This window comes from Copadichromis virginalis, linkage group LG20 (genome assembly GCF_057382275.1).
Source record: "Copadichromis virginalis isolate Kocher_CV1m ecotype Utaka linkage group LG20, C_Virginalis_male_GT1.1, whole genome shotgun sequence".
Taxonomy (NCBI): Eukaryota; Metazoa; Chordata; class Actinopteri; order Cichliformes; family Cichlidae; genus Copadichromis; species Copadichromis virginalis.
The window spans coordinates 26,782,721-26,809,132 of NC_140637.1; the positions used below are offsets into that span (position 1 = coordinate 26,782,721).

At 41.0% G+C, this 26,412-nt stretch overlaps 2 protein-coding genes and 1 long non-coding RNA gene across 3 annotated transcripts; all 3 read right to left on the reverse strand.

Moving 5' to 3' along the window:
• Nucleotides 1-5,521: 5,521 nt before the first annotated feature.
• On the reverse strand, nucleotides 5,522-7,242 carry LOC146684957 (uncharacterized). The gene is made up of 2 exons (XM_085444196.1): nucleotides 6,943-7,242; nucleotides 5,522-6,825 (listed from the first exon to the last, which is right to left on the reverse strand). Exons 1-2 carry the CDS (start codon nucleotides 7,181-7,183, stop codon nucleotides 5,747-5,749), a joined length of 1,320 nt encoding a protein of 439 aa, XP_085300322.1. The 5' UTR covers nucleotides 7,184-7,242; the 3' UTR covers nucleotides 5,522-5,746.
• Nucleotides 7,243-9,449: 2,207 nt separating this feature from the next.
• LOC146684958 (uncharacterized) lies at nucleotides 9,450-14,767 on the reverse strand (the record flags this gene model as incomplete). The annotated part of the gene is made up of 6 exons (XM_085442982.1): nucleotides 9,450-11,192; nucleotides 11,641-11,778; nucleotides 11,861-11,898; nucleotides 12,219-12,326; nucleotides 14,040-14,213; nucleotides 14,416-14,767. Coding segments are annotated over 6 exons (999 nt in total), but the record flags the coding sequence as incomplete, so codon positions are not given.
• Nucleotides 14,768-17,915: 3,148 nt separating this feature from the next.
• Nucleotides 17,916-19,162, reverse strand: LOC146684959 (uncharacterized). Its single transcript, XR_014917130.1, has 3 exons — nucleotides 19,082-19,162; nucleotides 18,855-18,998; nucleotides 17,916-18,459 (listed from the first exon to the last, which is right to left on the reverse strand). It is a non-coding gene; the product is annotated as an uncharacterized LOC146684959 (long non-coding RNA).
• Nucleotides 19,163-26,412: the final 7,250 nt, after the last annotated feature.

A 26,412-nucleotide genomic window follows, 5' to 3' on the forward strand; every position in this document is an offset into this window, starting at 1 on the left:
AAAAAATGTGGTGTTTCATCTTCTTATATGTGAGGGAATGAATTACAGAATACTTTGCGGCCATGACCTGTTGTAAAGTTTGAGTTTCAGGGTAGAAGCAGAAGTTGTATTTAAGATATAGAAAGTGAACGTGCATTAAGGAGAAGTGGGCTATGTAGCCTTATTTATAAATGGCTCGTACAACCCAGTTGATTTTAAAGTGTGCTGAGGAAACACATTGTAACTGATGTTGCTGGATGTTCACTGTCTGGATTCCTCCATCAGAGGTCAGGGATACAGAGGTCATACATACAAATAAGATAAGATAAGATAAGATAACCTTTATTAGTCCCACACGTGGGAAATTTGTTTTGTCACAGCAGGAAGTGGACAGTGCAAAAGTTATGAGGCAAAAATTAGAATACAATAAGAATAAATACAGTACACAACTGTACAGAATAGAATAAAATACTATATACAGTAGAATAAAATAAAATAAATATACAATAAGATAAAAATAGAATACAAATACAAATACTATATACAACTGAGTAAAAATACAACGATGACAGAAAGGATTATTGCACTTAGTATTATTGCATATGTATGGATGTGTGTGCTTGATCAGTTAAAGTCTTTATTATGGAGTCTGACAGCAGTGGGGAGGAAAGACCTGCGAAATCTCTCCGTCCCACACCGTGAAATGATGGCAGCTCATTAAAGGCTCTGTTAGAATGTTTCAGTGAAATCAAAGCCTGGATGGCGTTAATTTTAAACTTCAGTGACAGCAAAACTAATTCCACTTATCTGGGTCATGGGGGCAGTAGCCTAAGCAAGGAAGCCCAGACCTCCCCAGTTACCTCCAATACGGGGGAACACCAAGGCGTTCAGGCTGACAGATATAATCTCTCCAGCATGTCCTGGGTCTGCCCTGGGACCTCCTCCTGGTGGGATATGCCCAGAACACCTCACCCAGGAGGTTGTATATGTCTGAAATAAAGTTATAATATTAATAATAATAATAATAATAATCCTTGTCAGATGTCTGAATCACCTTAACTGGCTCCTTTTGATGTGGAGCAGTAGCGGCTCTACTCTGAGCCCCTCCCGATAGCCAAGCTCCTCACCCTATCTCTAAGGGGGAGGCCAGCCACTTTTCTGAGAAAGCTAATTTCTGCTGCTTGTATCTGCCATCTCTTTTTTTCAAACACTACCCAGAGCTCGTGACCATAGGTGAGGGTAGGGATGTAGATCAAGAACTTTGTATTTACACTCAGGTTTCTCTTCACCATGATGGACCAGTATGGCTGGCATCACTGCAGCCACAACACCAATCTGTCAGTGGATGTCCTGCTATCCTCTGTCTTCACTTGTGAACCAGACCTCAAGAACTCCTCCACTTGGGCCAATAACTTGTTTCTGACCCGGGGTGGACACTCCACCTACTTCTGACTGAGGTGTCCTAAGACTTGGAGGTGCTGATTCTCATTCACGCTGCTTCACACTCAGCCCCTCTCTTCACTAGAGTCCAGAACATACAGCTGCAGATCTGCTGATACAATTGTAAAATCACTGACCTTCTGGCCGAGGGTGGACACCCTTATGATCAAACATGGTCTTTGTTATTGATAAACTGTGGTTTGCACAGAAATTCAGTAACAGAACACACTGTTCCTCTCAATTGTGCCCCTCCAGGTTACATTGTTATTGCCTACATGAGCACTGAAGTCTCCCAAAACGATGGGAGTCACCAGGTGGAGCACCCCACCCTGGGACTCCAAGAAGCCCAGCCATTACCTGACCAGAGGTTTCAGGGAACCCTCTTGTCTACAGGGAGAAACACCAACGTATTGGTAGCAAGCCAAGGGGATACTGGGATATAGTCCAACCTCTTTCCAGGAGACTGGACTTATCCAAGGTTTTGAAACTCATCTACCTTCACTATCTCTGCTGTGATTAGATGGAAATTGTGTTGTTTAAACTAATTTTAATTTCCATTTATTATAAGAGAATTTGAAGCAACATGTGTTGGCTTACCGTCTGCTGCTAAATTGTTTTGCTACATTGTGCAACATCAGCTACAAGCGATAATCAAACACTTTTATAGAGATTGACAGACCACGTGACTTTCGCGCACTGCATGCCGGTAACTCGTGGCAAAACGATCCAAGCGCCGCATCAAATGCACGCATTTGCAGCACCGCAAGAAGTTCATTGTCGGTTCCAATACACTTTTGTGACTTTGTTGTGTGGACAACAGAAGCTTGTGTTATTACACGTGTGATGCCAGATGTAGACTTGTGGGCTAAAATGCTGCCTGTCGCTCAGGATTTCTTCTACAAAGTTGTGATGCCTGAGCTCTTGGCCAATCACTACACTGGTCCAGAACCCAGTGTTTCACAAGGGCCACATTCCATGGATGTTACCGTGACAAAAAAAAAAAACGAAAGAAAAAAGCTTGCATAGAAAACTAACCAGACAGTATTTCAATTACACCCGTTCAGAGACAACTCTCTTATATTGAAGGACTTTATTGTGATTTCATGTTTAGTGTCACTTTAAGGTGGACCCATCTTCCTGTACTCTGCACTCTATGGTTTGTGTTACCTGGTGTTCTGTCACTCACAGTGAATTATAAGATGTTTACATTGCTATAAATGTCTGTCACAACAGTCATACTTTGTTGTAAATATTTGCCGATTTGCACCACTGCACTTTACAGCTGTGCTGTAAATTATCTCTTTATGTCCAGAATGGGCCGATGCAATCTCTTTCTTTTCAGTTTGTACTAATATACAGTGTCAGAACCAATACAAATAAAGTAAGTGTTGCACAAGTCTTTCATCAGGACTGTCTTTATTTATAACTGACAACAGTGTTACATGTTACTATTGAAGCTGTCACGGACCCAGTTCCAGGGATTCGGGGTCTGTGAGCAGTGTGGACTATTATTATTATCGTGGTTATTGTGATTATTGTTATTATGGTTGTGTCCGCTGTCCTGCTTTCCGTGTTGGTGTACTGTCAGGTGTTTATGTGTGTGTGTGTGTGTGTGTGTGTGTGTGAGGGTGCGGTCGTGGCAGGCACTTTTAGGCCTGGTGGGTGTGGCCCTGCCAGCTGACCGGTCCCACCCAGGAATCCACACACCTGGCGCCGATCAAGCCTCGTCAGAGGAGCTTCAAAACAGTGTGGCTGAGAGCTCCTCGACGCTGGATCGTTGAGTGACTTCCCGAGGAATTGTGGCGACCAGGAGGCAGCACACGGAGAGTACACAGGGAACGGAGACAGAGCACGGAGCACGGGCTAAAGGAGAAGACACGGAACGGGAGTTGGGATCGCACGGGGGATTTATTGTTGTTTGGATTGTCACCACTGTAAATAAACACTGTTGCACTGTAGAGTCCTGCATTTTGGATCCTCCTTTCCCCACATCCCCACGGTCTGCCAGCGAGACCGTGACAGAACGATCCAGCCATTATGGGCCCAGCGGACTCAAGGACCGTCTCACAGGAGGAATTGCTCGCCCAGCTCTGGAAATACTGTCGGAGCATTATCCAGGCGGCAGATCCACATCAGAGACACTTACAGGTCGTATTTTTTGATTCCTTCTTATCATCAATCACCTCATCTGTGAGCTTTTTGGACATTAAGAGACTAATTTCGATTATAACCACGCTGAGGGAAAGTTCCTGTTTTGAGCTGTTTGGTTTGGGCTGTCCGGGCGAGGAGGATGTGGCAAACTCCCTGGGAGCCCTTGCTACCTATTTCTTTTTTCATAGGCTGATAGCCTCCCCGCCGTCGCTTGCAGCTCGCTTGTTGGACCCTCCATTGCGGGGGAAACGTTTCACTCGCCCTCTGCACCTCACCCCATCTCCACTCACCTCTGCGGCACCTGCTGAGTCGGCGGACCAAGGACCGGCGGCTCAAAATCACACAGCTGCTCTCCTGTCCGGCCAGCTGGTGGACCCTCAGCCTGATACGCCGGCCCCGGCATCGTTAAAGAAGCGACGCTTGCGCCGCCGGCGTGCCTCACCGCAGCCAGACTCTAAAGCTTTCCTACAGCCAGCTGTGTTGGAGGCTGGTATGCCTGCTGGAACTACTCTGCCACCACATCCACCGCCTGCTGCTGCCATGTCACCATCGTCACCGCCAGGTGACCGGTTCAGTGTGCAGGGGGATCCCGCGCCGTGGCCGGAGGAGCACAGCGAGCCGGAGGAGCTCAGCATGCCCGAGCGGGAGCTCAGCGAGCGGGAGGAGCCCGCGTCGCCAGCTGTGGAGCTCAGCGTGCCCGAGCGGGAGCTCGGCGAGCCGGAGGAGCTCAGCGTGCCCGAGCGGGAGCTCGGCGAGCCGGAGGAGTTCAGCGTGCCCGAGCGGGAGCTCGGCGAGCCGGAGGAGCTCAGCGAGCTAACGCCGGAGGAGCACTGTGAGCCGGAGCAGCCCAGCGAGCCACCCACTGAGAAGCCCGCACTGCTGCTGACGGACCTCAACGAGCCGGAGGAACCGGCGTTGCCAGCAGAGGAGCTCAGCGAGCCTGGTGAGCCCGCGCTGCCACCGGAGGAGCTTGGAGGTCCGGAGGGATCCGCTGAGCCAGAGCTGGCGGTCTGCGTGCCGGAGGGGCCGCCACGTCCTGAAGCCCGGCCGCCACGTCCTGAAGCCCGGCCGCCACGTCCTGCAGCCCGGCCGGTACATCGGGTATCGTGCGTTGTGCGGAGGCGGAAGCAGCAACGCCGCCGCCACCGGACCCGTGGCAGGCCGCTGGAGCAGTCACACTGCCGCCACCGGACCCGTGGCAGGCCGCCGGAGCAGTCACACTGCCGCCACCGGACCCGTGGCCGCCCGCCGGAGCTGCAACGCCGTTGCCACCGGATCCGTGGCAGGCCGCCTGAAGCGTTCTGCTTCCATCACGGGGTTGGAGGTAGGCCGCCAGAACTGTTTTCCCACCATGGCAGTGATTGGACTGTTGAACTGGGGTTTTCCGGCCCTCCGTCCTGTTTTCCCCCCGCCGCCCGCCCTGGGTTGGTTTTCCTGTTTTTTGTTTGTTTTGTTTTGGGGTCGCCAGGAGTCGACCCTTAGAGGGGGGGTACTGTCACGGACCCAGTTCCAGGGATTCGGGGTCCGTGAGCAGTGTGGACTATTATTATTATCGTGGTTATTGTGATTATTGTTATTATGGTTGTGTCCGCTGTCCTGCTTTCCGTGTTGGTGTACTGTCAGGTGTTTATGTGCATGTGTGTGTGTGTGTGTGTGTGAGGGTGCGGTCGTGGCAGGCACTTTTAGGCCTGGTGGGTGTGGCCCTGCCAGCTGACCGGTCCCACCCAGGAATCCACACAACTGGCGCCGATCAAGCCTCGTCAGAGGAGCTTCAAAACAGTGTGGCTGAGAGCTCCTCGACGCTGGATCGTTGAGTGACTTCCCGAGTGGCGACCAGGAGGCAGCACACAGAGAGTACACAGGGAATGGAGACAGAGCACGGAGCACGGGCTAAAGGAGAAGACACGGAACGGGAGTTGGGATCGCACAGGGGATTTATTGTTGTTTGGATTGTCACCACTGTAAATAAACACTGTTGCACTGTAGAGTCCTGCATTTTGGGTCCTCCTTTCCCCACATCCCCACGGTCTGCCAGCGAGACCGTGACAGAAGCTTACAGGACAAAGGCAAAATAGTATACCGTTGTGCATTATTTGCTGATTTGTATAAAAAAACAGCTGCACAACAAAACAATAACAACCACAACAAACAATTGATACAACAAATTGGAAAACAGTTATTCATCACTTGCATGCTTCACAACAACACTTGGGCACATATTTGTGAGCGCACATGACACAGCGATTATCTTATCCAGCAAAGTCATGTTCTCACCTTCACATGGCACCACAAAACCTAAACGGATGGTGTCATTTAGGATAGTGTACTTGGACCGTAGACAGCCTATAACGCGTTCAACATGGATCCTGACATGTGCCAGTTTTCGTGTGTCCTCCACATCTTTTGCTTGTAGCTGACTACGACCCCGTGTAAATGCTGGGATTTTTAAAGTGGCACCCATTAAGGCAACACTTTCCTTGATATCAAAACCCCGGTCAGCGAGCACTGTGTCCCCAGGTGACAGCTTCTGTAGAAAGCCAGATGTTTCAGCTATTCGTTTATCGCTGGTACGCCCTCCCCATCCTTTAGAAATGAAAGAGATGGTCCCTTGTGGTGTGATGCCAATGAGATATTTCATTGTGTGTCTACTTTTGTATGTGGAATACGTCTCCGCCATGGCGCATAAATTTTGTGCTCTCTCTATGAACAGTTCAAAACAGTCAATAACTGTCACCCGGTCACCAAACATCTCAACATACTGGTGTGGCATACTGGCCTGTATGCAATGTCTTCCCGGCCAGTGCACCAGTGGACTGAGGTGAGCGTATAGCACATTTACAGTAATGTTAAATACAGTGGATGTGGTTGTCCGGCTAATATCAAAGAGGTGTGCAATATGTGCAATTGGAAGGTTGAGTCTTAAACGCATGAGAGTCAACAAGAGCATCTGAAACTGGGAAATTTTCCTGTCAGTGTCTGGCAAGCTCGGGCTGATTTGTTGTAGCACCCCCATTAGTAAAGCAAAAGAAGGCAGCCCTGTGTAGAATTTAACTTTAGAGTTGTTATCTTTCAAGAATTCCATGTCTAATTTCCTTTTGGACAGTTCTTTTTGTAATATTAGGTTTTCTTCCTGCAGGTGTGCTATTTCTTGTAACCTTAGAGAACACATTTTACAGTCCTGCAGATCTTCATCCTCGTGCTGTGGAGTTATCTGCTGTGGTTGGATCTCAGCTGTAGTTTCCGTAGTGACAGGTGCTGAAAAACACACATGCATACAGACAAAGACAAGATCATTTTATGATCAAAGGAGCATAGCGCGATGATTTCTGTTCAGCGCCAAATAAGACGTATTAACTACTACAAAACACTTACCTTTGTGGAAATGCTTGGAGCAGACTAACATGTGAGGTGGAGTGTTTTCGAACGTTATATTAGGTCTTCGGATAGCGGCAATCCAGGCCATCCGTCGCCTCTTCTTGACTTCGGAGACATGGCTTGGAATATTTCTGCTCCACGCCGGAATCCGATAAAAACCAATCGCTTTACCCGTCGGCTTCACGCGGCTGTTGCTCGCCCGGCTTGTGCAGTTAATAATACAACAGCTTCTTGCCATTTTTGGTTTCTTTTTATCGCTGTGTAACTGATTTCAATTGAAAGCCTGTGTGCGCTAGTAGCTCTTGCCACGAGTTACCACAATCCTTTGCGGTTTTCCCCTTGAATGACGTCACATTTTCAATCTCTATTCTATGCCACTTCTGCATGAGAACTTATCTGACTCAACAGCACAACCTTGTGGGGTAAATTGTGCAGTGCACACCTTAAACTTTGCAGGTCAGGCCAGCGCAGGCAGGGTTAAACCGACAGTTTTCATTGTCAGTTTTTACATTTATGTTAGGCTACTTTTAATTAACTGCTTTAGCCCACTTACAATGAAAATTTAAAAAAATCTTGTTCATGACCTGTGTAGTATGTAGAACTTAAAATTTTAAATAACCTGGCACCTAGTTATCTGATTGACCTTCTTAATTTATATATCCCCACAAGGGCACTCAGATCCTCTAATCAGGGGCTCCTAATGCAACCAATGTCTCGACTAAAGACGAAAGGGGATCGTGCCTTTGCTTTTGCTGCACCAAAACTTTGGAACAGCTTGCCAGTTGATGTCCGTGCGTCGGAAACTATTCAATCTTTCAAGTCACGGTTAAAAACCCATTTGTTTAAGCTCGCCTTTCAAACTACTTAGTATAATTTCCTCCCGGTTCGTGCTTGTAATAATATTACCATCCTATAACTGTATTTCTTTGTTGTTGACTGTTCTCTTTTGTTGTAAATCTGCAAATATGGCTCGTCTGTGAAGCACTTTGTTGTACCTGTGACTCTTAAATGTGCTATAGAAATAAAATTGAAATTGAAATTGAAATTGAAACTCCAATTTCGAAAACACAACTTTCTTTTCTTTCTTTTTTTTTTTTATAAAGCTCTGACTTGTATTATGAGTATGAGTCTGTGGTCTGGGAGAGAGTCCTGTAACTCTGTCTGCAAAATACAGTATATAATGACCAATGCTGGGCAGTTAATTATATAGTTATTTCTTCAAAAAAGTTACTGAGTTGGGCAAACAACAAAGTTTTTTTGCAGCTATTTTTTTTTAAATGCAGCCAAGGCATTTTTAAATAAACATTTCAAACTATTTACAGAACAATCAGCTGTTCTGCATCAAATCTGATGCCACACAAATTATTTGTGCCACTCCAAAAATAATTTCTGTCCACTATGAGATAAAGAAGAACAACAGCCTGATACCTGCAGGCCTGACAACAGGAGATGTGTCACTCCTGTCACTCCTGTAACATTCAGCAGTCGCCTCATTGTTCTGACACACACAATAAAACTATTGACTACACTACACACTAACTACACAAGATTTGCGCTAAACGTCTCAAATCTCTCACATCTCAAAGCACCGCCGTCACTCCTAAAACTTCCCCCCGTTTCTTAACAACTAGATGCCATGTTGCCATATCATTTTTCGATTGGTCGACATGGTACTTTTTTGGACGAATAGGAAAGGGACAGGGGGGTGGGGTTTGTTTTTGCTCACAGGTGGAGAGTGCTTTCAAGCCTTTTTTTTTTTTTTTTTTAAATGCCGTTTTTACCGTTTCTTCCTGCAGTAAATATAAACAACGACAGTATTCAGGAAGAAAACCAAACATTGCATTTTTTTTTATCATAACTCTGGTTTTACGTGGCCGATCAACAGAATTTAAAAACTGGTATAAAGTCCACACTTTTTCCGTCAATTTTTCCGTCTGTCCTGCTCACATCTCCAATGGTTGTACACGTTGTCATTAACGTGGCTTCACTCCACATCAGCCACACCGCTTTGCTCGCTAAAACACCGGTGTCGGCGCATAAGGACGCTGTCATAGCCTGTCAACGACCTTGATTGGCTGCATATATAGGCATCATTGGCTGGACTATGGGATAAGGTGGCATCGTTCTAATCCCATATGGGAGCAGCCAGTCACTCACTGACTAACACTGCAAAACAGAATTGTTAAAGTTTTAATTTTAATTTAAATTCAGGTTAGATTTTTTTTGTGCACAACGCAGAATTTATGTGCGCAGAGACCGTGCCAGCAGTGCGCAATTGCGCACGTGCGCAGCTTAGAGGGAACATTGCTTGCATGCCATACAAATGTGATAAACACACACACACGCACACACACGCACACACACACACGCACACACACACACACACACACACACACACACTTGCGTTGTATTGTAGTTCTACAGTATGATAACAGGTCCTGTAGTTCCAACAGCTACATTGGAGAATAAATTGCCTTTCAATGCAGACACTGAAGAAATGTGTATCCAGACTTGGAGTATTTTTATTGAAAAAACACATGTTATGTACTTCTTTTGATCGTTCATTTCCTTGAAACACATCAAAATATTCTTACATTTTATTTATTTAAATAGTATAATCCTTCCAGTGAAATATTATTTTACAGCAACACTGTAAAAAATACATTAACATTGTTCAATAAAACATAAATCCATCCATCCATCCATCCATCAATTCGCTTCCGCTTATCCTTGTCAGGGTCGCGGGGGGCGCTGGAGCCTATCCCTGCTGTCATAGGGCGAGAGGAGGGGTACACCCTGGACAGGTCGCCAGTCACACAGGGGCAGACAACCATTCGCACTCACTTTCCCTCGCACATTCACACCTAGTGGCAATTTGGATTATCCAATTAACCTATCCCCACATATTAAAACATAAATATAAAACCAATTTTAAATAAGAAAACGTATGTGCAAATGCAATATCTCAGAAAAATAATAATGTAATATTATTAAGATTATATAGTAATACGTATTTAGTTACTCTTAGTATGAGTGAATGATATGTGAGCCTTATTTAGACTGATTGGGACCTGATGAATGGAAAATCAAAGAATTACCTGATTATTTTTTTTGTACCTGATTTTTGTTTCTGAGAATAATGAGATCCACATAAGAGGACATTTGTTTTAAATTTCGATAGAACAGCGGCAGTATAATGTCCTCGTAAGTGGATCTCTGGCCCTTGTAGAGCAAAATTGGGTATTTTGGTGTCGACAACCCAAAATGTATTTTCCACATATGTGGATGTCAGGTCCTTGGAGGTTAGAGAATGTATATGAAAGATGGATGTAGCCACCATGACAGCTTGTCAACCACCTGCTTGTAGCAGGTCACAGTTTATTTCTGCTGTGATTTTATACACAGGTAAAAGTTGTTTAGGACCAGGATGGCTTTGGTGAGAGTAAACTGGAATAATAACATAATATAATAACAATTTCTTTGCTTTTGTTTTGTTTTGCAGCTTCCTTAATTTGTTTCTTTTTAGTATCAGTTTTTTCAGGTCTGGTAAAAAACAAACAAACTACTATTTGATTAAAATAAATGCTTTTAAAATGATTAACCATGCACACCGTTAGCCAAAGTTATGGAGCATGAGTTGAGACAGAATGGTCTTGAGGTAAACCTCTATCCAGACTGTTAGCCACAGTAAAAAATATAATTAGGGATCTCTAATAATGCTGCATGATTACAGACACAGGCTTGGTTATAGGATTACTATCTGGAAATCCAACAGCTAAATGCAATGTACTACTCACAGGTCAGTTTGCAGAGCTTTATGCAACTGTTTCATTAAATCTGTCCTACAGAGTTTCTATGGAAATATTAATGGGAATAACAGGATTAGTTTTCTGTTAAGTTAAACTAAACTATCAACTACCATAAAGAAACATTTTTAACCTGAGATTAACTGATTGAAAGCACATTAATATTTGCAATAAACAGAAAAGAACATTCAGTTTTGTCTGAATTATAATCACTTGTTGATCTTTGTGAGAGGTAAAGTGCCATCAACAGCATTAATACTGTTTCTTAACTGCAGAGTACAGAGGAGGTGAAGCATCTGTGGTGAGGTTGGAAGGGCTGGTATGTACCAGAGGTGTGGAATAGACGACTTCATCCGTTTTACTACAGGATGTGTTGTTGGTGGCAGGAATGTTGGAAAAATCCACTTCAGCATAATTAACTTTATTCATGTCGTCTTCAGCCTGAAAGAAAAGTGAGATCAACCTTCAGACCCTTAAAAACGTGTTTGTAATTAAATAAAGGTTTATGGAGCTACAGCCTGAGACATCATTCTTTCTTGTACACATAAGTTGTACCCACATTTTGAGTGTGAAATCTTTAAAAACATAACCCTCAGCCATGTTTTCTGAATTGCTCTTTAAGTTATATCTAAACAAAAAGTAAACAAATGTCTCGTGAATAAAACGAAAGTGTTTGTACCTAATAAACTGGACCCAAATCCTGTGCATTGAATTTGGCCATTTCTAGTCATTGCTATTAGCTGGCAGAAAGAAATGCAACAGTATATCCACAGGGCATAATAATAGTATAATATCCATCCATGACTACTGATGAATTACTTCATTACTCAGACTGGTTTGTCCTGGATTTGGACATCAGAGTTTAAAATAAGAAACGAGTTGTATCTACTTTGTTCTGAGAACAGGTGGTGAGGTTGTAGAGGTCGATGTTTTCAGCTCCATCTGGTTGGGGGCCTTTTGCAGTGGTGTAAATTGAAGACACTTCCACCTTCCTCTGTGGGGCCCCCTCTCTTATTTCTTGCTTGGCCTGGAGAAGGAGAATAAACCAGATGGTGGATACAAATAAAGCGATAATGAAACTCAGGTGTCTCACAGTTCCTAAAACTCACCCGTGTAATGTTGGCATACTCTGTTTCCACAGGAGGTCCTGAAAATGCAGTTCATAAAACAAACATCATTTAACATAATTGATAGTCTGACCTGTTTAAAGCCAGGCTGGAAAACTACTGACTTTGTAAGATATCTCAGCTTTTTCGTTAAGACACAATAGAATTTAAACAAAATGTACATGAGTCAGTTTTTTTATTCTGTCAGCAGCAGAGATCAGTGGGTGTTAAGTTCATACCTGATGACTAGGTCTGCAGCATAAGTTTAGATTAACTGTAATGTCGGGTTAATCTCCAGGAAATTAATGTGTGATGTGCGCTGTAAAGATGAAACACTGCTGTGTGTTTATTGTAGGCTCACCTTTGGGTTTAATGGCCTTCCTGTTCTTGTAGAAAATCAGCAAAGTTGCTGATAAGACGATGATCACAAGAACCAGAGTCAGAATCATGTAAAGCATCTTATCTGCACCTCAGCAGAACAGAGTTTTAGTGTTACTCTCTTAATCAATAAAGGTTAACTGATGCAACTAAAGACACACAAACTGTTACACTGATACTTGTATAAATTCATGGAAAGAAATCTGAGAAACTGCTGAGTGATGGACCAACAACATCTTTGTCTGCCACTAAGAACTCATGTAGTGAAACTCTAATGAAGTCAGGCATGTTCTCACTCAGCTTTTAATGCCCGGTGGTTTAAACTTCTTGAGTTCTTCATTCAGATGTTGTGCCATACTGCACTACTTTTATTTGATAACTTTGATAACTATTTTGATAACGTCACTCAGAATCAACAGGTTCTTGCCCTTTTCTACAACTGCATGTTCTCGGAAAGAGCTGCGGTTTATCTTCTCTACATCTATTCTCTAAAAACAGGAAGTGATTTAGTAGCTGAATAAGTTCATCACAAAGTTATTAGGTGAAAAGTCACATAGACATGTAGATTGCTCAGTAAACAGAAAAAAGCACATTTCATGAAGCTGATCAAATTATATAAAAAAAATCAAAACTCTTGACACAAAGACAAGTAACACCCAGAAAGCACAAAATTACAAGATTACAGCGATAAAGCAGAACAAAAAGTGACAGGCTCTCATGTTAAGGTTCTGATGGTTTAATGCTGTTGTCTTCCTTCTTCACTTGTAAACCAGGAACCTTTCACTTCTCTTAATGATGAGACCCATTCGTCAGCTCTGCATTTCTACTTATTTATTTATATTATATCTCATGTTTTCTATACCCTGAAAAGATCTCACGTTGTTATCCTCATCCAAAATCACACATGTACCTGAGTGCTGAAAACTAGAAATTGACTGTATATGTACAGTACAGAGTACTGTACTCTGTACTGTACAGGGGGTTGGGAAGCACATCTGTAACCGGAAGGTCGCCGGTTCGATCCCCGGGCTCTCTGTCCTGGTTGTTGTGTCCCTGGGCAAGACACTTTACCCTACCGCCTCCTGGTGATGGCCAGAGGGGCCGATGGCGCGATATGGCAGCCTCGCTTCTGTCAGTCTGCCCCAGGACAGCTGTGGCTACAACCGTAGCTTGTGATAATGTGAGAGAATGTGAGAGTGAATGAATAGTGGAATTGTAAAGCGCTTTGGGTGCCTTGAAAAGCGCTATATAAATCCAATCCATTATTATTATTATTATTACTGTTTTAACTATAATGATAATTATATCCATAGGAAACAAATGTCATCAGTGATATTTCAGAAAAATACAAACCCTTCATTTGTGTGCATTTTGTACTATTCAAAAATATCTCTGTTTCTGTATATTGAGGCCAATGCACAATGTTACGTCCCTTGGCTTTTTGCGTGAGCAGGCCATGATGTAATTATGCAACATGAAGCAACACTGATGTCGACACACCTGCTGCTTGGTCTGTGGCTTTTCGCCAGAGTCGGGGGACCACGGCATCATTTCTTGTAGCCATTTCCCTCAATGTCGGGTTTCAAAAATGGTGGTTTTGATTTTTGTGAACAAGGTGCTATCATAACTCATCGAGTGATGCCAAGTTCGGATCTCTTGGAAACCCGGCCGAGCAGGTACTGTTTTAATGCCTGGTACCCGAACCGTAACAAGTCTGTGCAGGTACTAATGGAAAAGGGTCTGAATAACCGAGATCATATCTACATCAGTATATTACATATTAAACATAAAATGTATAATGTACCTGAACTTGCAGGCGATCTCTGGGGCTGTTTTGAGGTTTCGGGGGACACTGATGAAACTCCAGCACTTTCTGAACTGAAGACTGAAGTCTCTGTTGTTGGTATTGCTTTTGTTGTTTTTGTTGTTTTTGTTGTTGATGTTGTTGTTGTTGCTGTTTCTGTTTTTGTTGTTGAGCCTGATGACAGAAATGTTAAAGTTGAAGTATACAAACAACATGAACAATGAAACAATGAGATTAAATCTTAAAAATTATGCTTAAAGCAGATTCAGTGTTTGCATGTAAGGTTTAGTTTGTGGTCATCAGTGGAACTTATAAAAACTAAATCTTAAGTTTATGTAAAGCAATGACATAAAAAAATATTTTTGCTGGAACTCACCTTCTGTGACAAGAATGTAAAACTCATGGCTCAGATCACCAAGCCAGGTTTTACTCAAACACATGTATGGTCCTGTGTCCGACTTTTTCAGCTGACCGATGCTCACATACAGAATATCAGATGACAGAACACCTTTTTCTACATACTGAATGCTGTATCTGTCATTTTTAGCTGCGTTCTCTGTTGTTTCAATTAGGATATTTCTTTTTTCACATTTTCCCTTACAGAAGAACTTCTTGGTTCCAGAGTAAGAAAATTTGCATTCAACTCTGATGTTTTCTCCTTCCATTCTTCTATAGGTGGGAATTCCTGTATTGACTTGACCAGCGTTTCCATCGTGCAGTGCTGTAGAAATGATGAACAGTCAATAGTTAATATGTACCCTGTAATATGTTATGAATAATACATTTTTGTACATTTAATTTAATTGAATTTATTCACTTTTATTCACTTCATGTGAACGGTCATAAATGTTTAGTTGAATTCACTAAATTCTTACTTTACTTGCAAAGTAAAGTAATTTTACAAACAGCAAATGTCATGTTTTTTCCTAATATCTCCACAAATCATCAGCTGAAGAAGACTCAGAGTTGAAGTTTTGTGTAAAAGCTAGAATATCATCTTGAGTTTTACTTGCTTCAGAATCCATCTTCGTCCGCTTTTCTGACCTCCGCACGTAAAATGAAGATGTGTTGCTGAACATTCAGAGACTTCGGGATATCAACACTCACGCAGTGTTGTTCCTTTTATGTTTCATATTTAACAAGTATGAAAAAAATAACATTGCTGTTGCATCATCTTCGAACAAAGAATGGTTAAACATAATTTACCACCAAACTGATCCACCTTCGTGTTCCCTTGCCAAATGCTCCTCAATCAAAGATTTCCTCACAAACAGACCTCAGTCAGTCAGACTGCCTCCAACTCTTCGCCCAACTGTCACTCAGCATCAAGTCTCCGCAGGGCTGTATTCTCAACCCCCTAATTTACTCCATGTACACACATATTTGTGCATCAATCCAACCAATGAACATCATCTTCAAGTATGCCGATGACACCACCGTGAATAGGCTCCTCTCTAATGGAGATTAGACAGCATACAGGGTGGAGGTAGAGAATGATTCCTGCTGAGGCTCAGAAAATAACCTGAAGCTGAACATCCTTAAATCAAAAGAACTCATAATGGACTTCAGGAGGCACAGACAGATCCCCAACCCTTTGATTATAAATGTTGAACAGGGGGAAATCTGTCTCCCCCTTTCTGGAAACCCACATTTCCACTGATCTCACCTGGACCCACAACACCAGCGTTCAAGTGAAGAAGGCCCAACAGTGGCTGCACTTTCTTTGTGTCCACACCCACACACACTAACACACGCACACGCACACGCACAGACTAGAATAACAAACAAACGTTAAGACCAGTTTCCCTTTTTCCTTCCTTTGTGTTGCAAAGCGGTGAGGTTGAAACAACAGTGTGTACTTGTCAACTATAAATACATCCTTAAAATAAAATAAATAAAAAACAAGTGTATGCAGATATTTGGCTGTATATTCAACAACAATACAAGAAAATCAGGATAATTTCTTTAAAAAACTGAAATTATTGAAAAGCTAAATAAACTGAAGTCGTGTTTAAATAAAAATGGGGAAGTTAAGTTGTACTTTCAGAGGCACTTACACCTCTGAACATGTTTAACCACAAACACTCTGACAAAGAAACACTGTTAAACTTTACAATTGTTCATCAAAGGTGCAAAACAGCTCCAACAGTCCAAATGTTAAGCCCAGCTTTTTTAGTTTTCCCAGTGTGTTGCAAAACAGTGATACTGTAAACTGTCGGTTCCCCATAAAAAATCTCAACTATAACACTACTCCTTAAAAAAAAGTATATACGTGGAAATTTTATTAAATATTGAAGTGCAATGCAAAAAAATCTGGAGAATTTTTGGAAAAAAAAAAAAAAGATAACCTTAGGTAATAAAAAATGGAGCCATGCTTAAAAAAGGTTCCTGCATTGTTTATATTTGGGGAAGTTACCTCATATTTTTAACAAACGTCATGTTCCAATAAACATATTTAACCACATAAAGCAATGATATGCAAGAAGGAGTAATAATACAAAAATTTACTCACTGAGAAAGATGAAACAGACCGCAGTGCCACATACTGTCTTCATATTGCTTGTCTTATAAACCAGGAACTTCTCACTTCTCTTAATGATGGACTCCCTCCCCCACACACATCATACAGCTCTACACTTCTCCCCTTTGCTTTAACTTATTGAACTGCAGAGTGAAGGATTCTGTGTTGGTTTAGCTTTTGTGTCTCATCACTTTTAAAGCTGCATTAGGCTGGATTTACATCCTTGGAGTCTAAACAAAGCCGCAAGCCAGATGGCTAGCAAGCTCAACACAAGAACGTGACACACTGCTGTAGAAATAATGATGGATGGATATGAATAAACAAAAATAATCAAAAGAGAAAGTCACAAAGATTATGAATTCAACCTTTTTGCTCACTAAAGATAGTCATTTACAACGAATATTTAATAAAGAATACGTAAGAAAGAATTTATAGACGCAAAGGACAAAAATAATGAATTGAAATAGAAAGAAAGCCAGCAAAAATAAAGATTAAGTAAAGACTAGAAAATTGGAATACAATTGAGTATTTAGATATATTCATATTTAAAATAGTTTTATTTTTTTTCAGTTGCGGTGTCGGTGGTCTTCAACTGTCTGAGAGCAAGGATTAAAATAAAACAGAATTCAAAATGAAATGCAGAAGAACATGAGATGACAGGTGACTCAACCTTTAGCTGAGTCATCAGCTTCCTGTTTTAAAGAAGGACACCTCTCAATACATTCCTGAAGTTCACAAAAACAAAAAGTAAATAAATGCATAAAATTGTTTGTAACCAGTGGGGGGATTAAAATAAGCATAGTCATTAGGGAAAGAGGATATTTTAAAATGTGTACTGGTAAACTTACACTCATCTTTCAGCAACGGTGAAACCAACATCTGTTGAACTGACTGGTCGTTAGGGAATTATTTCATATCTGATCAGCTCTAGAAGAATACCTGCTCCAGGGCAGGTTAGGTTTAATACCAGTTACCATGGTGATATACCCTGGTAAACTTTAAGAAGTGAAACTTTGTAGTACAGGAAATCCTCTTTTGCACTAGAGGCCTTTAGTAGGAGGCAAAAGTTCAGGAACATAGTGTAACATTCATTAAAGTACTGTGTACTGTGCAAGGTTAAAAGAAGTAGCCACCAGAGGGACACAAAGGTCAACATCGATACTCTGTTATTAAAAATATTTATAACTCACCGCAGGTTTATAACAAAAATATTTTGATGACAATGACTGCATATTTTAGATTTAGATAATTTTTTACATAGTGAACATAATCAATCAGATAAACTGGCTTTTGAATTCAGTCCACTGTACAATATGTTTCCTATGAAATAAGAACAGTGAAATAAGAATACAGAACCAAACTGAAAGAAGACAGTATAGGTCGTTTTTCAAATAAAACTACTGTTAGTACAAAACAACATAAACAAACAGCTTTTACTGAGAACAAGCTTCGTTCCAAAAAACTAAACATCCAGTCGGATAAAATTTACTGCATACAAAGTGTAAATAAAACATAAATATTCTGTTCCATCATCACATCATGTGAAGTCTTTTGTTTCACACTGCATTCACCGTGGCTTCCAAGTTAAACTTTGAATCATTTGTGAAAAAACCCTTCTCAAACACTTTGTTACGCCCCTCTGCAACCTCTATTCTCTTTGCAGTGACAGTGCAAGACTCTTCAGGTGTTGCGCTTTTTTCAGTTTGTATTTTATTTCAGTTTTGGTTTTATAGAGTACAGAGGAGGTGAAGCATCTTTAACATGGTTCCTGGGGCTAGCATGTATCTGAGGTGTGGAGTAGACAACATCACCTGATTTTCCACAGAGGGTGCTGTTAGTTACAGAAATGTGGGAAAAATCCACTTCAGTGTAATCAACTTCATCTGTGTCATTTTCAGCCTGAAAAATAAGTGAGGTTAAACTTTAAATGTACTTAAAAAATAAACCCATCCAGCAGATAAAACAGGAGTGAAAAAAAACTTTTTTGCTTTACTAAACTTGTTTTACTGAAACTAAACAAATCACTACAACCTTCAACCTCAGCTACTGCATTAAATTATCACCTCACAGAAGCTGAAAATTATAACGTTTAGGAACAAAGGATTTGTCCTGGACTTAAAAAAAAACTAGCCACGCCTAATAACCCTGAACCAGAGCGTGTTCACTGAATTTGGACATTTTTTATTTTTTACTATTAGCTAGCAGAAAGAAAATATCCTATCGATGATTACTAATGACACTACTCAAACAGGTCTGTTCTGGTTTCTGACCAGTCAGACCGCAGTTCTACTTACTTTACTTTGAGAATAGGTGATGAGGCTGTAAAGTTCGAGGTTTTCAACTCCAGCTCGCTGGCAGGTTTTGGGAAAGGCATCAGCTGAAGACACTTCCGCAGGAGGTGAACCACCGTCTCTTATCTCTTCACACAATCGGTTATTCTGGAAAAAAGAGAACATACTGGCCAACTGATAAAAATCAGAAGGTAATGAAGACTGCGTGTCTCATAATTTCTAAAACTAACCTGTGTGATATTGGCGTATTCTGTTTCTACAGGAGGTCCTGAAAAATGCAGGTGAGAACACAAACTTAAACACCTTCCAGGAACTACAACCAACTACAAAAAAGGAACTAAACTTGGGAACAATATAAAGAATGAAAACTGAATATCTTTCAACTTAATCTTAAAGATGTATTCAGTGCCACAGCCAAGTCACACTTGACTTAATTCATGCCTATTGTAATCTGTTACATCTTGCATCTTTTTTTCCAGCTGTGCAGATGTTGTGCTTCTGAAATGTTCAGCTTTACCGGGACATCTGTCAGCTTTCATATATCCTAACATCTTAATAAGTCAACCCAGTGAGTATCAGTCTAGTACTTCTAGCTTCTAGTGTAGAAGCATCTGAGAGTCACAGACATGGATAGGTCTACTGAAGTTAAAACCTCTGTCACTACATCATTTTTCATTTTTCTTTTAATGAATTTGAATTTTCCTAAGTCGATGGTTTAGCAATGTATGAAAACTGGTCAATGTGACTCTGTGCTGAACACCTTTCAGTCAAACAATCAAATGTTGTCACAGCAGTTTTTTCCAGATCAGAAATCAGTTTAACAACAATTTTATTTTTCTATAAGCATTTAACCATCCTAAAACTCGACACCAACATTGTACTTTGTGACCTGAATCCAATTTGTAAACTGACTACGCCTGAATTTTCACTTGTTCCATTGGCAGATTTTTTTCACTTAATACAATAAAAAATAAAATAAAATTGTAAGAAATAAGTGAAAAAAAATCTGCAATTGGAACAAGTGAAAATTCTCCAGATCCAAGATGCACTGTCTAAAAACGAGTTCATATATCTCACTGAAATGTTACTGTGTAGCTGATTGTGTCTTATTTTAACTGCGATGAGATATTTTTGACTTGAAATTAGACAAATATACTTGGTAAGTTTTTGAATTTTTGCAGTGCAGCATAAGAACTTAATTAAGGTTAACCCTGAGGTTAATCTGCAGAGTTGCTCTGAAGTGGTAAAAAACAGAGGTTTCTCACTGTGCTACAGACTCACCTTTAGGTTTAATGGCCTTCATCTTCTTGTAGAAAATCAGCAAAGCGGCTGATAAGAGGGTGATCATAATGACCAGAATCAGAATCACATAAAGCGGCTTATCTGCACCTCAAGAGAACACATTTCTTTTTACTGTCACACTCGTAATATTTGGCGATGAATTATGCAACCAAAACACAGATACTCTGAGTTACATTTCATTTGTATGAAATTACTTTTGGTCCTCCTAATTTATTTTCAGATGAAGTTTCAGTTTCGACTGTTGCACTTGAATCCTCCATCACATGCAGTGCCAACTACTCAAATGAGGCTGTCCTGTGTGTGACTATCAAGTCTAACTTTTTACGTTAAGCTTGCATGCACATCATGAGAAATGTAACGTAATGTCAGGTCGACGTAGCCCACAGCTAATGTGATTGGCCAGTTCTGTGCAGTCTTTTCCCCACTGCATTTTTGTCTACTTTTTTGATGGCATAATAGTCATAGGATCACATATAGAACACTGAGATATGACCACACAGTAACAGGTAACGACACAGAAGTGGAAGTCTATAACATCTGTCATCTAGATCTCATGTCATGGCGCTTTAAGGAAGTCAAACGTGGTCTCACTCAGCTGTTCATGTGCAGTTCCTGAGTTCTTCATTTAACTCTTGCACTGTTTATGCACTGCATTTGTTTGAAAACTTTACTCATTTTGTACATTGTGCTTAAAATTTCAAAATCAAATAGCTGACAATGCATCATTAGTTAATGAATTAAAGTTTACACGTTAAGTTTACACTTTAGTAATATGACCGAGCGATGTTTCTACTGCTCTTGAATGTGGTTGAGGTTTTTGATAAATACACAGACGAACCCATACCTGGACCTGCAGGTGTCTCAGAAGGGTTCAGGATTTCAGTGGAGGAGGATGTAGATGTAGCGCTTTCTAAACTGAAGTTAAAACTTTGTGTTGTTGTTGCTGCTGTTGTTGCTGTTGTTGAGGTTGATAGGAGAAAGGTTGATGATGAAAAAGCCTTTGGAGTAGAGCCTGGTGTTGAAATTTTTACAGCTGTGAACAAAGAAACAATCAGTACAAAAACAATCCTGCAGTTTGTATGTCTGCATGCGAGTAATGTAGGTTAACAGGTGTTTTATGGCAACGCTAAGCTTATATTCAAAAAATGACTGAATGGAGATCAATTGAAAGAAATGTTGTTGCCAATGAGATGTGAATATGTTCACATCTTCAGAAATATGAATATAATTTTTGTAGAGACTTACCTTCAGTGACAATTATCTCAAAATAATCTGGGTTCAAAGTGCTGTCCAAAGTACACTTGTACCTTCCTGAGTCAGACTGTTTCAGCTGTGTGATGCTCACATACATAATATCATAACTAATTTTTTTTTTTGAAATATTGAATGCTGTATCTGTCGCTCTGAAATGTGTCAGCAGTTGTATTAATCAGAATGTTTCCCTTTTCACATTCTTCCTTACAGAAGAGCCTCCTGCTTCCACTGATAAGGAACCTGCATTCAAGTGTGACGTCTTCTCCTTCCATTTTTCTGTGTCTGGGTGTTTCTGCATTGACAAGACCATCCTGCTGTGCTGCTGAAAAGATTAGCATTCAATAGTTACCATCATCCTATAAAGACAGATCATTATGTGCTTTAATTGTACAGTTAAATTCTTCATATTGTTATTTAAATATTTAAAAAATAATAAAAAAAAAACTTCCTGATTCTGACATCTACACAAACATCTGCTGACTGAGAGTTACTTGAGTGTCATTTGCTTCTAATGATGTATTCATCTCCATATTTTTTACAGTGTATTGAATAATAATTGTTTCTATCGTGGAAAATGTTTTGGGATTGTTGCTTAACATTAAAATTTTCATTTTTTGAACATGCATGCTGTGGTTTTTCTTGTGAGCCTAAAAAAACCTGACTGATGCCTCATTAGTTCAAAACAGAGGAACCAGGTGCATGTGGGGTTTCAAAAATGCTCATAGAATTTAGTTGTGTCTAAATATACATTTCCTGCTAGATTGCTTGGATACATTTGTATTTGGCAAAACAGTGAGACTGTCTATACATGAAAAGACACCTGCAAGTTTTAGTATGGGCAACGTTCACAAAAAATACAACAAATAGCCATTTCTGCATATGAGATTAGGATGAACCTAACAAGAACTAAGGAGCAAAATGCAGCTTAAAGAATATTGTTTACGTGATTTTTTTTTTATTCTAAGGAGTTTGGAAAGAAAACCGTCTGGACTTCTTTAAGTTGCTTGAAGACGTTTCACCTCTCATCCGAGAATCTTCTTCAGTTCTAAGGTCAAATGGTGGGGAGTCCCAGATTTAAACCCAGTGGGAGTTTCCCCCCAAAGAGGGACAAAGGACCCCCTGATGATCCTCTACCTAATCACATGAGCCAAGGTGTGAAAACGAGTGTGGGTCACAATCAGCCAGGGTTTCAGGTGAGCTCATTGTGAAACCTGGCCCCACCCTATCATGTGATTTCCTGAGGTCAGATGGCCCAGGATGTGAGTGGGCGTTAAGGCGTCTGGGAAGCGATATCAAAACCAGATTAACTCCCACTGGGTTCAAATCTGGGACTGTCCACCATTTGACCTTAGAACTGAAGAAGCTTCTCGGATGAGAGGTGAAACGTCTTCAAGCAACTTAAAGAAGTCCAGACGCTTTTCTTTCCAAGCTCCTTAGACTACGATGACCTGGATGACTGAGAACCTTCACAGACATTTTTTTTATTGTTTTAAAACTTCTATTTTCAGTGACCTGCATGTTCAAGTTACATGTTTCCAGCTATAAACACCACAAAACAAACATGTAAGAGAAGAAAATTAAGAAAGACTGAAACAGTTTGTGGTTCAACAGAAATCAATGATTCAACATGAAAAACCAATAAACAAACAAACCTGGTGATTGATTTTTAATAAACAGAAAATAAAGATGCAAACAACAAAGAAAGAAAGAGAACACGGAAATTAAAATTTAGAATTCACTCACTAAGTATGATGAAGCAGACCAGAGTGTGACAGCCTTTCATCTTGAGGCTCTGATGGTTTAATGCTGTTTCTCTTCCTTCTTAACTCACAAAACAGGAACTTCACTCAATAATGAGGACACACACACACAAACATACACACACACACTCCCCTTCTTCTAAATGTGTCATAGGCTAATTTTCATTTCCATCAACGTGTCTTTTAGACCCCATTCCTACAAAACTGCTCAAAGAAGTCCTGCCATTAATTAATTCTTCGATCTTAAATATGATCAACCTATCTCTAATGATCGGCTATGTACCACAGGCCTTCAAGCTGGCTGTAGTTAAACCTTTACTCAAAAAGCCATCTCTAGACCCAGCAGTCTTAGCTAATTATAGGCCAATCTCCAACCTTCCTTTCATATCAAAAATCCTTGAAAGAGTAGTTGTCAAACAGCTAACAGATCATCTGCAGAGGAATGGTTTATTTGAAGAGTTTCAGTCAGGTTTCAGAGCTCATCACAGCACAGAAACAGCTTTAGTGAAGGTTACAAATGATCTTCTTATGGCCTCTGACAGTGGACTCATCTGTGCTTGTCCTGCTAGACCTTAGCGCAGCATTCGATACTGTCGACCATAATATCCTATTAGAGCGATTAGAACATGCTGTAGGTATTACAGGTACTGCACTCCAGTGGTTTGTATCATATCTATCTAATAGACTCCAGTTTGTGCATGTAAATGGAGAGTCCTCTTCACACACTGAGGTTAATTATGGAGTTCCACAGGGTTCAGTGCTAGGACCAATTCTGTTTACATTATACATGCTTCCCTTAGGCAGCATCATTAGAATACATAGCATACATTTTCACTGCTATGCCGATGACACCCAGCTCTATCTGTCCATGAAGCCAGATAACACACACCAATTAGTTAAACTGCAGGAATGTCTTAAAGACATAAAGACCTGGATGGCCGCTAACTTTCTGCTTCTTAATTCAGATACAACTGAGGTTATTGTACTCGGCTCTGAAAAGCCTAGAAATATGGTATCTAACCAGATTCTTACTCTGGATGGCATTACCTTGGCCTCCAGTAATGCTGTGAGGAACCTTGGAGTCATTTTTGACCAGGACATGTCCTTCAATACACATATTAAACAAATATGTAAGACTGCATTCTTCCATTTGCACAACATCTCTAAAATTAGAAATATCCTGTCTCAGAGTGACGCTGAAAAACTAGTTCATGCATTTATTACTTCCAGGCTGGACGACTGTAATTCATTATTATCAGGATGTCCAAAAAACTCACTGAAAAGCCTTCAGCTAATCCAAAATGCTGCAGCAAGAGTGCTGACAGGGACTAGAAAGAGAGAGCATATTTCTCCTGTTTTGGCTTCCCTTCATTGGCTTCCTGTTAAATCCAGAATTGAATTCAAAATCCTGCTCCTCACATACAAGGTCTTAAATAATCAGGCCCCATCTTATCTGACCTTGTGGTACCATATCACCCTATTAGAGCACTTCGCTCTCGCTCTGCAGGCCTACTTGTTGTTCCTAGAGTATTTAAAAGTAGAATGGGAGGGAGAGCCTTCAGTTTTCAGGCCCCTCTTCTGTGGAACCAGCTTCCAGTTTGGATTCAGGAGACAGACACCATCTCTACTTTCAAGATTAGGTGTCACAATACGGCTGTGTGCAGGCAAGAGTAGGACCCAAACGCAAACTCACAGAGTCAAAAGGTAAACTCAAAAAACACAGCTTTATTGCTGGCGTGAAGTGGGACACAAAAAACAATACAAAATAAACTAAACTGGGAAAACTAAAGCACACGGCGCCACAGGGAAAAATCACACAGCTATGAGGGAGGACGCAACACTGACAAAGAGAAACATGGGGCTTAAATACACTGAGGGATAACGAGGGGGAATGAGCCACAGGAGGAGAGCACAGCTGAGAGTAATTAAGCAGGACGAGGCAAGGGAAGCAAAACTAGAAACATTAACATAGAACAGACTGTGAAAGTAAAACAGGAAACACACTGACGGAACTCAAGACATGTGAACTTAACAGACTGGGGGAGACAGAACATAGGTGTTAGGGAGTTAATAGGGACAATAGGGATCTGAAACATGGAACAGAAAGGCACAGTAGATCAACATGAACATAACTACGCCACAGGGGAAGAGTAAAACTGAACACGATGAACACAGAAACACCAGACCTCTTCACAATAAAACAGGAAACATAATGAGACGTAGACATGACAACCCGAACTTCACAATGTAAGACACAGACATGAAACGCATGAAGAGCAGGGGAGATTTACCATAGTTGGAAACACGAGGGGGAAATAATAAGAACTAGAAACACCTAGGCATGATAACAAATGAACTTAGGAACCTGAAGGGCTTACATAAACTAAAACATCAAAATGAACTAAAACTCAAAACACTGGGTCATAAGACCCAGGATCGTGACATTAGGCTTAAATCTTTCCTTTTTGCTAAAGCATATAGTAGGGCTAGACCAGGTGACCCTGAATCCTCCCTTAGTTATGCTGCAATAGACGTAGGCTGCTGGGGGATTCCCATGATGCATTGAGTTTTTCCTTTCCAGTCACCTTTCTCGCTCACTATGTATTAACAGACCTCTCTGCATTGAATCATATCTGTTATTAACCTCTGTCTCTCTTCCACAGCATGTCTTTTATCCTGTCTTCCTTCTCTCACCCCAACCGGTCGCAGCAGATGGCCCCGCCCCTCCCTGAGCCTGGTTCTGCCGGAGGTTTCTTCCTGTTAAAAGGGAGTTTTTCCTTCCCACTGTTGCCAAAGTGCTTGCTCATAGGGGGTCATATGATTGTTGGGTTTTTCTCTGTATCTATGAAGCGCCTTGAGGCGACTTATGTTGTGATTTGGCGCTATATAAATAAAATTGAATTGAATTGAATTTCATTTTCTGCCTAAAAAGCATCTCATCTGTGTTGCTGTGTTTATGAAATTATGTTTATGCCAAAGTTTAAAGCAGACACTCTTGTGTACGCACTGGCTTCTCGCTGCATGTGGCTAATGAGTTTGATGCAGACAGGCTGTTGAATTGGCGTACAAGATATATAATTGTTTTTTTCTCATACAAAACTTTTGCCATAAAGCAGTAAAACAGATGTGATTGCAAACTGACACACAGTGGTTGGAGCACTTGCACGGCATGATGTATATAAGATTCACAAATGCATGAAAAATTCAATCCTTTCTTTTTTCTGAGTAATAAAGATGTTTCTCAC

Excerpts from the sequence above, each read along its gene's own strand:
- LOC146684957 (XM_085444196.1), bottom strand. The coding sequence starts at position 7,183 with ATGGCAAGAAGCTGTTGTATTATTAACTGCACAAGCCGGGCGAGCAAC. Across the intron at positions 6,826-6,942 it reads CTCCAAGCATTTCCACAAAG|CACCTGTCACTACGGAAACT; the intron begins GTAAGTGTTTTG and ends TGTGTTTTTCAG.